This window comes from Atractosteus spatula, chromosome 23, assembly GCF_055471065.1.
Source record: "Atractosteus spatula isolate fAtrSpa1 chromosome 23, fAtrSpa1.hap1, whole genome shotgun sequence".
In the NCBI taxonomy this organism is placed as follows: domain Eukaryota; kingdom Metazoa; phylum Chordata; class Actinopteri; order Semionotiformes; family Lepisosteidae; genus Atractosteus; species Atractosteus spatula.
Genome location: NC_142728.1, coordinates 12,245,012 through 12,258,426, shown reverse-complemented (window position 1 = coordinate 12,258,426; position 13,415 = coordinate 12,245,012). Strand labels below are relative to the sequence as shown.

General features: G+C 36.7%; 1 protein-coding gene across 6 annotated transcripts in view; it reads left to right on the top strand.

Moving 5' to 3' along the window:
• LOC148816163 (formin-binding protein 1-like) overlaps positions 1 to 13,415 on the top strand; it is a 105,309-nt gene that overhangs the window by 23,058 nt on the left and 68,836 nt on the right. For 5 of the 6 annotated variants that reach the window (XM_088940386.1, XM_088940384.1, XM_088940383.1 and 2 more), the window contains exon 1: positions 9,623 to 9,667. The exons of the other annotated variant lie outside the window; for it this stretch is intronic. In XM_088940386.1, the coding sequence (XP_088796512.1) occupies positions 9,626 to 9,667 (42 nt within the window). In that variant the 5' untranslated portion in view covers positions 9,623 to 9,625. Of the gene's footprint in view, positions 1 to 9,622; positions 9,668 to 13,415 lie in introns of those variants that run through there. 6 annotated transcript variants of the gene reach the window in all.

The following is a 13,415-nucleotide window of genomic DNA, read 5'->3' as shown; positions in this document are numbered from 1 at the left end:
GTTTAAGGAGAGACATGAGTACATAAATGCCATGAAGCATAAAGACAAATATTTATGGTAAATACACTGCTTTGAGCTACTTTGTTTCAGAACAGCATTCCTTACTGGGGAATCTTTCTCCTTCCAGTTGTGGCTCAAGGGTTAAAAGAGCTCTGTGAAGTCACATTGTTCAGGGCTGCTGGTAAACAAAGGCACTGTGTGTTGGGTACAGGGTCAGCATTTCTTGCAAATATTTTTCTTTAAAACTGAACGCCCACAATGGTGCATGTTTGAGACGCATCTAACCCCATGGAAGACCCAGAGAGCTTTTCAAATTGGTGGTTTCTGTCTGCTTCCTAAAGAAAAGAAAGTCCTTGTGCAACATAAAGCACTCAAAGCTCATTTTGTTTCACATTGCAAACCCCTCAAAAGATTTTCACTTGTTGTAGCTGTGCTCCAGAAAGGTCATTGTTCATGAGTACAAGACTTTCATTTTTAAGGGTATGCTAATGTGATTACTGTAAAAAGTAATGTATTAAAAAAATCAACACAGTGCCTTAATTGCTACAACAATTTGTTCTGGAACGCTAAAACCCATTAAAACCTGGTTTTGTTTAATGCAAACTTTAGCACAAAAAGCTGAATCATTCTCAATGTATTTGAATAGCATTTGCACTGACGAGGACTTTGTCCATATTAAGACACTTTGAAGAACTTACTTTAGTCATGGGATTTTAATATGGGCTTTTATCTTGTTTTATTTGAGTGATTAATCTCAAGTACCAGTGGATACTCATATTGTCACATCTGCTAGGGGATTTAAATAGGAGGATAGATATAATTAAAATTAAAACTTCTTACTGCCTACCACAAAATTATGCCACAATATTCACAAAATGGCTATTTTTCTGTTGGTGCATGATTTGTTTCTTTATAGATGTGCATGGCAGAAATTATGTGGTCGAGTTGTGAAACTTTCCTTGTGACATCTAGCTTGAAGCTTAAAAGAGAGAAAAAGAGCATTAAAAAGGGAGTTGGAGTGGTTTCTGCCAGCTCCCATCACCTCAGCTTGACCTTTGTTTCAGGTTTATGATGATAGGATGTCTGCTGTAGTTATTTTGTTTCTGGTTTAAATTCAAAATTAGTCAGTTTTTCTCTATTTCTTTAACTTTGCCCAAAGTTTGTGTTTGATTCAGCAGCATGTGCCCCAAGACTGTCTGTGTCAGGTGTTTTTTAAAGATACTTTACTGGATTGTATGATCTGTTGATCTGTTTCTATGCAGGATGTAAATGTTCATTGAATCTCATGAGAGCCAAAAAACTGGAGGGCTTTACATGTCTTTTGATTTGACCGTGTCAGATTGTAAAGCTGTCATGCATGTTTTCATTTAAAATGTGGTTTCTTTCTTTCTTACTTCCTTCATAACAGGCAGTCTTGTTTGCTCATAGTTCTAGTCTGGTTAATTTTTTTTCTCTTCTTATTTCATCACAGGACGTTTGTGACTTGGAAATCTATGCTTTTCAGGGGAGATGATGATAAGTGTGTTCAAGCCCGGTGCTAATATTGTTGCTCATTCTCCTCTTTGCCTCTCATTCATAAATGTTATCAGTGTTTCCTGTTGAAATTTTGTATGCTGTTCTCTTTTCCTTTTGCATTGGCATGTCGGTAGCTGTAGTATATTGTTCAACTGCGAAAATACCTATAGCCTTTTAGGGAATAATAATTCAGGTCAAAATTCAATTTTTTAAAGGGGAACTGCAACGCCATTTTTATATTTTGGAGTAAGAAGGAATCAGCATTGATGAGTGCATTTCAAATCACGATTGAAGTAAAATGTACACGGTGACTTCTAAAACCTCCAATTTACATAATAAAATAGACCAAATTCCAGGTATGCTCAGTGCCATATTCTGTGATTCAGAACAAGGCAACACAACTTCCGGTGATGTGAAAAGGACGATTACATTGTAAACTAGCAAGCTCGTGAATACATCTCTTTTAATCCGATAGAAATATTGCAGACAACTACAACTTTCTTGTTAGCTCTGCCTGCAGGTCACGTTGGAACATTCCTGCGATGAAATACCTGCTGTACAACCTGTACTTATTCACTCTTACATCACATTGCATTAGTCATTACAGTGACTGGCGAGTCTTTTGTGTTTTAACAGTGTTGTATTTCTGCTCTGCTGTGCTTGTGTTTTGTGTGGCCCAAGTCTGTGAAAAACTGCAGTGAGCACTAGGGGTCATCTGTTCTGGAACAATGCAGGGAAATGGCAGGGAGGACACCGATAGTGCAAATGCTCTGTTCTCCCAAGAAACAGGCCTTTCCATTCTTTAGTAAGTAGTATCCCCCCTTGTTGAAACAACATTGAAAGCAAACAACCACAGACTACTGAAAGAACTTTGAATCCGCATTTGTTGAATCCACGTGTATTGGCGTTTGACTTTTTTTCCAGTTTTCTCTTGATTGAAAACAGCGTAGGGAAAGATGTCTGTAGGCATTCCCACCCATTAGCATTTGCATATGGTACTGTATATAGTTTGGGGGTTTCTTGCTTTTTTACATGAAGGACACAACACCAAGTATGGTGGCAAAGCTCTAGTGAACAGGTTTCATTCTTTGAAAATGTCCTTATTAGTTGCATTTAGCCATGGTGCTCTTTTTTATTCCAGCATTAGTAGGATTTTCCTTTTTGTTTTGTATTCCAGTGTTCCCACAAACAGTCAGTTCATTAGAAATGTAGCACCAAGAAGGTTATTATAGGTCAGCAGTCTTCAATTCTAGTCCCAAAGGGCCTACATCTGCAGGTTTTACTTTTAACTTACTTCTTAGCAGCCTAAGCAGCTCATTATTGGCTTCACTTGGGTAATTTACCTGCCCATTTCTACTCCTGCCCTACAAGACTGGAGCTGAAGACTTTGTGTCTTATCTCTTATGGATTTGTCCCAACAGTCCCTGGCAAAAGAGAGCCTTCCATCTTGAATTAACAAGCCAATTTTTTTCTGTTTTTGTAAACCTTTTGTCATATACTATGGTTTGTAAATAACAAGTTCCCTTGTAATACTTATATGCAGAGCACATGATGGCATTATGTTATAATCCATATACTATGTAGGTGGTTAAAATCTGTAGGAGAAACAGCCACAGTTATACTATTGTTCTCTGAAAGCTTTGGAGCTGATTCCTGGGGTACCTGGACAGTATTAAAATTATAATTATTTTTTCTGATCAATAGAGTGGGTTTTTACAAGTATTATGTACTGTTTCTAAATAATCCACAGAAGAGTCATTACAACCTAATTTTGTGAGAATATAGTATTTTTAACTCCACTCCCAAACCTAATACATAAGGACTAATTTATGTTGTAGTTTGTTTTATTCTATTTGGAACATCTTTTAAGACATGTACACAGTTTTAAGACATGTACAATAAACATGCAATGCAACTAGATTGCATTGCAACATTAAGAAAAAATGAAATGCTATGGAATTTTTCTGGAGCGACCCTATCAGCCCGTATAACTATTCTTTACTTAGCCTTGACACAAAGGTTACTTTTACTCTCTTTGTGTAAAGTAAGAAAGCAATATAATAGTTTAACCAGTATAATCATTATAAAATGATTTTGAGCTTGTTTAATTTTATTTAACTCAACACTAACTTTCTAATAATTTAATCAGAATTACTTTTCAGAATTACTCCAGGAAAAATGTACCCTTCATCACTGTTATTTTAGGTGGTGGATCTTAAAAGATACCCCATTGTGAAGGTGAGGGTTTAACCTTGAATGTGCCATGATTGAGTGCTTGGGTTCTCAGAGGCCTCCCCAGGCTCAGACAGGCCTTGCTTGAGCAACTTCATGTTGCTGCCAAATATGTGACTTTGAAGAGCTAAAGACCAATTTTTCTTTGCTTGATATGTTGACAGTCAAAGTTCATAGTCGTTGCAAGTCAACAATAGCTGTTTTGACAAGCTACAAGTATGAATTATTTTCTTTGTGTGTGAAAGAGAGCGACGGACCTTTTGAGACCTGAGTTGAGACCCATGGAAAAAACTCCCTTAAAAAGAACCATCTGAAAAATAACCTTTTCAAAAGAGTGGTGGAGTGGCCGCTGTCGGAAAAAGGAGACGACATTAAGGTTTAAAAAAACAGCAAAGAGAGGAAGGGGGTTTAGGAAGCTCGGAAGGGTGTGAAGTTTGAAGTGGGTGTGCATCCTAAATCCAGTGTTATGCCTGTGACTTCTGTATCCTGGAGTCATGCAGGTGCACTGAATGTAAACAAAACACACCAGTTCTTTTTTAGAGTTCTTTGTCTTATTATTTCAAAAAGGTTTATTTTGCTTCAAAATAAAATAATAACTCTGGTGTGTTCAACAGTACTGTTGCCTTTCAAGGCTACAGAAGAGTGGATGTTGTTACCATGGTAATGTGGGGCAGCTAGCAGTGCTAGACATGTTGTAAAATAGACTGACTGAGCTATGCACTTCTTTGTTTAATGTGATTTTGAAGAAGTTTGAAAAATCTTCTCACTGTGCAAAGTTTGGCCTGTGTACAGTTAAACAAAACATTACATTTTGTCATGTAGCAGAAGATGAATATACAGTAAATATGTAATTTTTCCAGTTTATATTGGTTTCAGTTTGTAATGTTTTTCTCCACAATGATAATTTTTTTGTTTTATGCTCTAGATCAGGGGTTCCCAACCTTTTTTGTCAGCTTAACCCCTTCAACCTAAATTATTTGCGTCAAGTACCCCCTTGAGATTTTAACTAAATCAAACTTTTCAAGAAATGTAGATAAATGCTACAGCAACCCTCTTAACATGCTTCTTTTCACTAAAATATTACTATTACTTCTGTTGTTTTTCTTATTCTTATTATTACATTGTTATTAATTAAGAGGACTATATAATTGGACATTGACGTTTCCATCATAATCTCATAACCCCCCTGCAGTACCATCATGAACCCCTAGGGGTTCAAGAACCTCCAGTTGGGAACCCCTGCTCTAGATGACTAGAAACCATTTCTTGCATGTTATAACACGGTAAGAATTTGAAGCGAAAATATGTGGGTTTAATTTCTTATACTGTACAACAACCAATATCAGAAACATCCAAGATTTCATAACTACAGGAATTCGAACACTCAGCATGATCTTGATGCTCAGATAATTCCTGATGCAAGGGTTTTTGGCACAAGGGCACAAGGGCACAAGGGAAGGAGGAAGTCTATGTTGATTTGCTGGTTGGTTGGTGGAATTGTGTTATCACATAGATTTCCAGTGATTAAGGTTTTGTGGGTCGGCCAAATTTGCAGTCAATTATGCACTAACATGCAGCATAACGGTGATAGGTATTGAATGGTTAGGCTTGATACCACAAATGAGTTTGTTAAGTATTGTTTATAGCAAATGACCTGTTTAAAGAAAATATTCACATTTGAGATCTCTGACATTAAAAGCAGCTGCATTGTCTAAATATGGTAACCAACATGTTGCTGAGACAATATATTTAATGTCAATATCTTTCTTTTGTATTGATTCGATGAAACCTGGTTACTGTGTCAGTCATTGAAAAAGGGGCATCCTGTGATTACCATATTGACTGGTCAAGACAAGACTAAGAATAAAGAATGTGAGAGTGATTTGTTTCTTTCGAATTGCAATGCTCAAGAGGAAACCCAATAAAATATGCTGACCAAAGTAAAAAAATAATTGTTGTAGAACCAAAAAAAAGTGTTACCCTATGACCTGCAGAGCTTGTTCCTACGTTTGTCATTTAGGACCCAGGCCTGCATAGACTTTTTTCAGGGTTATGTTTCTCTTATATTTGTACTTGTTTATATGTCTGCATTTTATAATTCAATGTGTATTATACTTGTGTTTGATCTTGAAACTATTTCTTATGCAAGAAAATAAGCACACAGCATTTATTGTGATCCATGCATTTAGATTCTGTATTCATGCATACATAATTTTCTTTTGTATAGAACTCTTTATTGAGAAAATGTTCTACTTTTAATTTCCACTGTTTCAAGGTTGTAGATAGTTTACTTATTTACGGTGCTTTCTACCTACATGCAAAAATTATGATTCTATGTCATGATAGGAAAGAATACTGAGCAAGACCATTTTTTATGTAGATACAAGTTTCAGCTTATACTGTGTCATTTCAAACAAGCACAGCATTGTGTGGACTGTCCTAGATATTTTTAAGCTTGCATTATGGGGGGAAGGGGTCAAGGCTTCCTGACAGTAGACAGTAGAGGATGTTTTTTTGTGAAAAACAAAAACGATATGGAGTCTCTGAGCAGGAAGATGCTTACTGATAAAGGATTTGAAGCAATGCCCAAAATAATATTTGCTCTGTGGTGAGTGCCCTCTACCACTATTTCAATAGGTGACTTCCTGTTGTAAGTACAGTATTGCAAACAGAATAATAAGAATACACATTTAGAAGTGAAAAAGGCTGACATTCGCGTGTTGTTTTAACTCACAATTATGGTAAATGAATCCAAAAACATTGTACACAATAATGTCTCTAACAGCAATATCTTTTCACCTTTATCACTAAGGACAAATTCTGTGAATTTCCAGGGAGCTTGGACTTGAGATCAGCTTGTTTGTGGTCTGCTGGGTTGTGTGTCAAACAGGTCAGGAGCAGGGCTCAGTGCAGTGCGCTCGGACAGCCCTTCCCTTGTGCTGCTGCTCCCAAACGTGGGCTTGTACAGTGAGGGAGTGTTATAAATGACCCTTTTCTGGCGCTTGCTGTGCTCTCGTCTCTTGTTTTCCTCGTGCCTGTCATAGCTTTGAACTTTGCATGCAATGCCTCCGCGTGCCTCCCTGGAAGTCTCCCCTCCCTGACTGGAAGGAGTCTCGGCTGGGATCGGACGCAGGTGAACGAGCTCCTGTTTAACCGCAGCCCGTGGCGACTTGCACGCTGCTGGATGTGAAGGAACGAGCTCTCGATGAACTCAGGATAACATGCTCCGGAGGAAAAAAAGGGTAAAATGGGGAAAAAAAAGGCAAAACAAAAAGGGGCTGTGGAGAAGGGAGAGAATCTGGCACTTCTCAATATCTCTGTGCATGTTTGTTTCTTTAACAGTATAGAGGAATGCCAAATATGGTGACCTCCATTGAGTGTTTTAATCAACTAAGACTCATTAAGAAAATATTAGGAGATTAATGGGCAAAACAGCTGTTGATGTTCTGGTCCTCTGAGGACATGATTCAACAACTTTATTGTATGTATATACTTATTAATGGGAAAGAACTTGGATATAAACTTGGGGCTTGTTTTACAATAAAAGCAAGAAATAAAGAAATTAATGCAGTTATCTTGCTTCTGCATCTGGGAAACTGGCACTTGCATTCCCTTGGCACTTTACATGTGTGGGCAGTTTGACTGTGCAATTAGCATGAGTTGAATCCAGTTCATCATTTTTTATTTACTCTGCGAGTCTGCCTGTTCAGTTTAAAATGAATAAAAGAGGGAAAAATGTAGTTTTTAAATTTGTTTATATTCATTCTTAAGGAAACAAGTGATTTTCATTTTTATTTAAGTGGCTTTACATGGAAGCATAACTAACTGTTGAGTGTGGAAGTGGATATTCTGTGGGTAGAAAACTGTTGGCTGTTCTGGTGTGTCTGTACCGGTTACAAGAGTCTCAGATAATGTTCCTGTCTCAAGCCCAGTGGTCCTTTGTCATTCTCTGTTGTTGTACAAATACTGAGTGCCAGCCAAGAGCAGATACGTCAAGCTCCTCTCAATGCTAAGTCTGACAGGCCATCTGTGCCATAAATAGGCTATCTGCGTAAGGAATCACTGTTCCAAACTCAGTGGGCCTGTGGTGGCATCCCATGTAGATTCATGCTTCATCATTACAGCTGAATTTTATTTTTGGTGTCAGCTTCATTATCTGTTTTACAGCAAGTTAATTCTGTATTAGAAGGAAAAGGGATGGAGTCAGATAGATACAGTATATCAAGATATGTAGTTTTTAAAGTGATACTGCAGACGTATGTCACTCAATTACTTTTCTTTTGTGCACTTAGATATAATTCATTTTGCCATTAGCTTTCAGTAAAAGTGGATTTTGAGTCCAATGGCTGTAGTAGCAGCTTTGAAAATCCTGCAATCAAGTAGCTTTGACGTTACAGTTCTTCTTTAAACATACATTCTGAAAGGGGCTGTATCACAAGAAGTAGGGTCTCTTTTAAACAAGCCATATATGCTGTTGTATTGTGAAAACACAATTAACTAGTTCTTTGTGCTATGGAGAAAATATTCTTTTGGCATCATCTCTACTAGTGCACAAACCCTGGTCCATTTTGTTTTGGTGTTGTTGCCTCAGAGTGTTGCCAGGGAATCCATTTAGAACGTACACAGTTAGAAGGTGTTTTCTGTTGCCATGCAGTTTGTTGCTGTGGTTTTGGCGGAGAAGGAGAAGGGGTTTTAATTGACAAAAACCCCTTTTGAATGCGTCACGAAGCATTTCAAATCTGAGTTGATGAAAGGGGGACTTCTGCAATTGATGAAAAATATTAACCTAATCAATGCAACTGACAGTTACTATGCAGTATGACCTTAATTTAGCAAAGTAACATCTGTTGTCCAAACACTATTGTCCCTCCACAGAAAGGACTAAATGATGGCACTTCATTGTGTAAAAGGTTGGTTGACAACCCATTTGATGACCAAGCTAACTAGCTATCCTTCTCTATAAGCTTCTCAATCTGGTTTTGCAAGCAAGCTGAGGGAAGCATTTCACAGTAACAGTGTGTTGTCAGATTTGAACTGGTGTAGCAGTGATTTACTCCCTACAGAACTTACTTGAATTCAGTTATTTTTGCTGGAGTGGGCTAGCTCCAGTATTTCACATGAAAAAGAGGTAATCCACAAGCTAGACCATTTCTTTTCACACCTTGCACATTATACTGTATTTGAAAATTTAAGAATTTAAATAAAAAGGAATTCAATTATTTTCAGTATGTCTAGTAAAGAGTAGAAAGGTTATGGAAAATTTGATATTATTCATAGTCTCTGAACAAAGATAAGGGTTGTTGCATTTTCACTTATACCCAGCTATAGTCCTTGAATTGGCATGATGGTAAATCTTATTTTTTTATTTTAGGGCTAAGAAATACCATGTATAATGTAAAATATTCTTATCTAGTGATTAATACTATTTTTTTCTTAGGTGTTTTTCTATGATTCATATAAGAATTTTTGTGCAGCCATTTTACTTCAACAGAAGTTTCTTTCAACCCATAATAGTAAAAAGGTGAAACCACACAACAGAAGGAGGAGTTTGTAGTTAAGTAATGACTGCATTTTTGAGATTTGCTTTCTTCAACACCAGACACACTAACGTTCATCACCTACTGATGTCCTGAATTGAAAAAGACTTGAGTCGTCAGACTGAGCTGAGTTCGGCAGTAGATTCTTTGAGCATTAGTATATATTGCCGTGCTGTTCAGGTTTATCTTCAACCCACTTCCGGTATAGTTTTTGCTGTATTTTCTCTTGCATATAGTAGCACCAGTTTTTTTCCTCTTGCTATGAGCGAAGGAAATGGGTAGTTTTTGTGTCCTGTTGTAACTTTAAAGATGTCTGATTGACAGAGCAGAAGATTTTAGCAATGGTTGAAGAAAAGATGGGTGCCTGTTGGAGTCAAACTAAGGTGAATTTGATATCAGTGTGTTTTAAAAAACTGCATATGAGGTTGTTGGTGGTGGTTGTGGTTCTTTTTTAAATCTGCTCAAAATCAGTCAAGCTACATTCTGATCTCCTGTAAAGAACTTCTCTCTGGCTTTGAGACTTATTAGTGAGGGTTTGTTTCTTCAGATAATTTGATATTGATGTGTTTATTAAATTTCTCTTGTGAGATCAACCAGGAGGTGATTCAGAAAATTGTTAGCATGATGCAACCTTGTGAACTGAAGGATAATGTTACTTTAAGCTAAGCTTGGAATTAAATCACCGGTCTTCCTGTCCCTGATTCTGAGTTAATTTGGCTTTCTTTTGTCACAGATTTTAGTTATACTTAAACTATAAGTTAGATATTCATCAACTGCTGTGGATTATCTTTTTTATTGATCTTTTACAATAATCAAAAGATTTGATGTAAAAGTTATTTTCATCATTATGTTCATCAATGGGGTTGACCTTTTTTTCCTCTTTGAAAAGACTGAGCTGTGCGGTCCTGTTTCTTGCAGTCGGGTTTGTGAAAGGAGTTTATTTTGTTGTTAGTGTTGTTTATCAAGTGCCATGATTTATAATGGCAACTGTTGTCATCAGGGACCTCGTGACAGATCCCCGTTATGTGAAATTCTTGTGAATTATCAATTAGCATGTCGATTTTTTTAGGATGTGCCTGGTTTCTTTCTTGCGTCTGCTGTAATTGACTTGTTCTCAGGTGACCTCTCCAGACAAAAGAAATATTGTCTGAATGCTCAACTGATCAATACTTTATGCTCTTTGCAAAAAGTTTTTAAGGCTATCTGATCGCAGTTTGTTGTCCAAGGACCAGTATCCATCTAGGACTGATAAATGTCACTTGTTACATTATTTGATGATTAGTGATATCATTAGTGATATCACTGTACAGGCATTTTGGTGATATCATTATCCTTTACAATTTGCATACATAACACCAGTAACAAGCATATTTTCTAAATGTAAATTAAAAGTAAAATGTTAGGCTTGCAGATCACATCACTGCAAACCACTTCCCGTCTGATAATAAGACAGTGTTTCCTGTCCTCAAAGATGAGTTAACAAGATCCAGATGAAAGTAAACTGCTTACCTATTCCTCCTGGACCAGAAATACATTGATTATTTTGTTCTGCTTTTACAAGTGCAGTTTGAGTTCTTTTACAATGCAGTTCAAGACTGCGAGTCTCTTGCTAAAAAGCTCTAAATGAGCTCCAAAATATCGGTGACTTAAACATTCTTGAATATATAGATATGGCATTAGCAGTCCAGGATATTTGCAAGAAAAAAAACACCAGGAATTAAACAAAAAATTTTTTTTTTTAAATAAAACTCGAAGAGCCCAGTTTTGGGAGAGCAGGTAATATGTTGGACAGTGTGCCATAATTATTGTATGGAGCCCTGGTGCTGTTCTGCACAAAGTCGGTGTTTTCAGTCAATAGTGAAATGTAAACAGTAGACCCACCTCCAGTACAGATGCTCCAAAGCAGCACATTCGACACAAATTTCTGTTGGGAAGACGAAACACTTTATGTATTGAATAGGGATACGTGAACGAGGCTGTGTGAAGTCACCCATTAACACCTACATACATGTATGATTGCACAGCAAAAAATGGCTATATCTGTACTGAACTGTGTATGAAATAAAAAATAATAAAACTATATATAGTATAATAAAAAGGATAAACATGACATTTGCATTTACTTCAAGGATTGCATTCCATGTAGTGTGGCAAGGATGGGAAGCAATCAGTTTGTATAAACTATAGTAAGTCTTAAACAATTTTCTTTGAATGGCGATGATGAAGGGTGTCAATGATGACAAAGGTGAGGACTTAATTGGCTGAGGCTGTTTGACATATGACATTTTACCACTACATGTCAGAACTTTACCAAGTTGTCTTCTCCATATGACCACTTTTTGCCTTGCGTTTTGATGCCATACTGCTTTGTTGTGGTACTAACCAAGTACAAAACGTTGAATAGTTCAGTCACAACTTCACCAGAGTACTCGCAGTAACAGAGTAGACGAGTCTGAGAGAGTCTTAATCTTGGGGCAGAAGTGTAGGAAAGACTTTAGTACGTGCGTTACCATGGATTTTGGCACTGCGATCCTTAGTCACATTTTTCTAGTATATTTGTTGTTATTGATTTCTTTTTTGTGTGTAATGAAATCAGCATTGGATGAATCCACCTTGGAGAAGGGTTTACTGTTCATAAAATCCATGCATCTCAAAAGTTTTAGATGTCATACACCTCACCCTGATGGAATTTTCTTGTTAAGAGTGATAAGTATCTCTCCAGTACTCCGGAGTATTCTGATCATTAATCACCGAATACATGTAACAATACGTACTTGCATGTTCTAAGATTCATAAAGAAGCGTTTGAAGTCAACTTACTTCATAAATCTTTCCTGCTGTTGCCATCACTGCTGTCCAATTTTAGTATTAATGGCCTGAGAAAAAGACAACTTTTGCGTGCCCTTTAAATAGTATTGTTAACCTCTTTTACAGCTGCTTATTGTGAAACAAAATAACTTGAGTTTGATTTTCTGTTGTATTTTTGGGCAGCAATTCTCATATTGGCAAGGAGGATTTTCTAGGCCAGGATTGGATTTGCCAAAAATGTGATTGTACGCAGACATTTGCCTCACCCAATTTAATGAGTATAGAAGATACAAACAGAGCAGCACTAATAGAAAACACTAGCAGAGTACTTAGCTGGGAATCAAAGCAGTTCCTCAAATCACAAGACTGGTTTTCACTCCTTCCAAAATGTGATATTCCAAGACTAGACCCACTATTAACCGATATGTAACATTTCAGGAAGAATTAATTGACAAGTATTTGGTCTGCATTTGGACACAGAGCACACAAACCCTGCTTAGAAGGAATAGGTGATGCAACATTTTATTTAATAGAGTGACATGAATAATTCAGTCTGTGAATGGCTCATAAAGCTGATTATGCTGTAAATACACCAGGAGGCAAAGTGAACAAATGTTATACAGGCCAACACCTACTGAACATTTTTTATTTATGATTGTGCTTTAGAGTTGACAAGTGTTGCATTGTTTTTTTCCTCATTATTAACAATTCTGTAGCAATCGTACCTCTTTGTTTTTTAAATATGAGTACATTTTATTTGTATACACCTACATGACAGGATTTTGTCAGAACGAGAGCAGAATTTGGTCCAACAAAATAAAAAAATATCCATCTTAATACCCTGAGGATTATCACTGACAATTAACACCTTCAGACAAACTGGTGTGCACAATTTCGCACTAATTCTGTTACCACAGGAACTGTTAAGGGAACAAAAATACTAAACTTCCTTAGTAAATTTTAACAGCTGAGTTTTGGAAGGCTTAAAATGGTCTTTTTCCAAAACCTTTTAATCTATAAAAACATTATTTGCCAATGTAATATTAAAATTCAGTTCTTTATTTTCCAAATGTTTTTTTGGAAGAAAAAATGAACTGTGGGAAATCTGAAAAGACCTGTCAGTGTTTCCAGTTTACAAAATCCTGAATGTTTTTCAACAAAAAGAATTGTAATAGGGGAAAAAACTTATCATAATGAGTATTATTGAATTGTCTCTTACAAGGAGTAACCTTTTAAAGCAGACAACACCTGGAAATTGGTACAAAATGATGTAGCACAAAAATGAATCGGTAGCAGAGTTTATCGGCAAAATAAATACATTGGA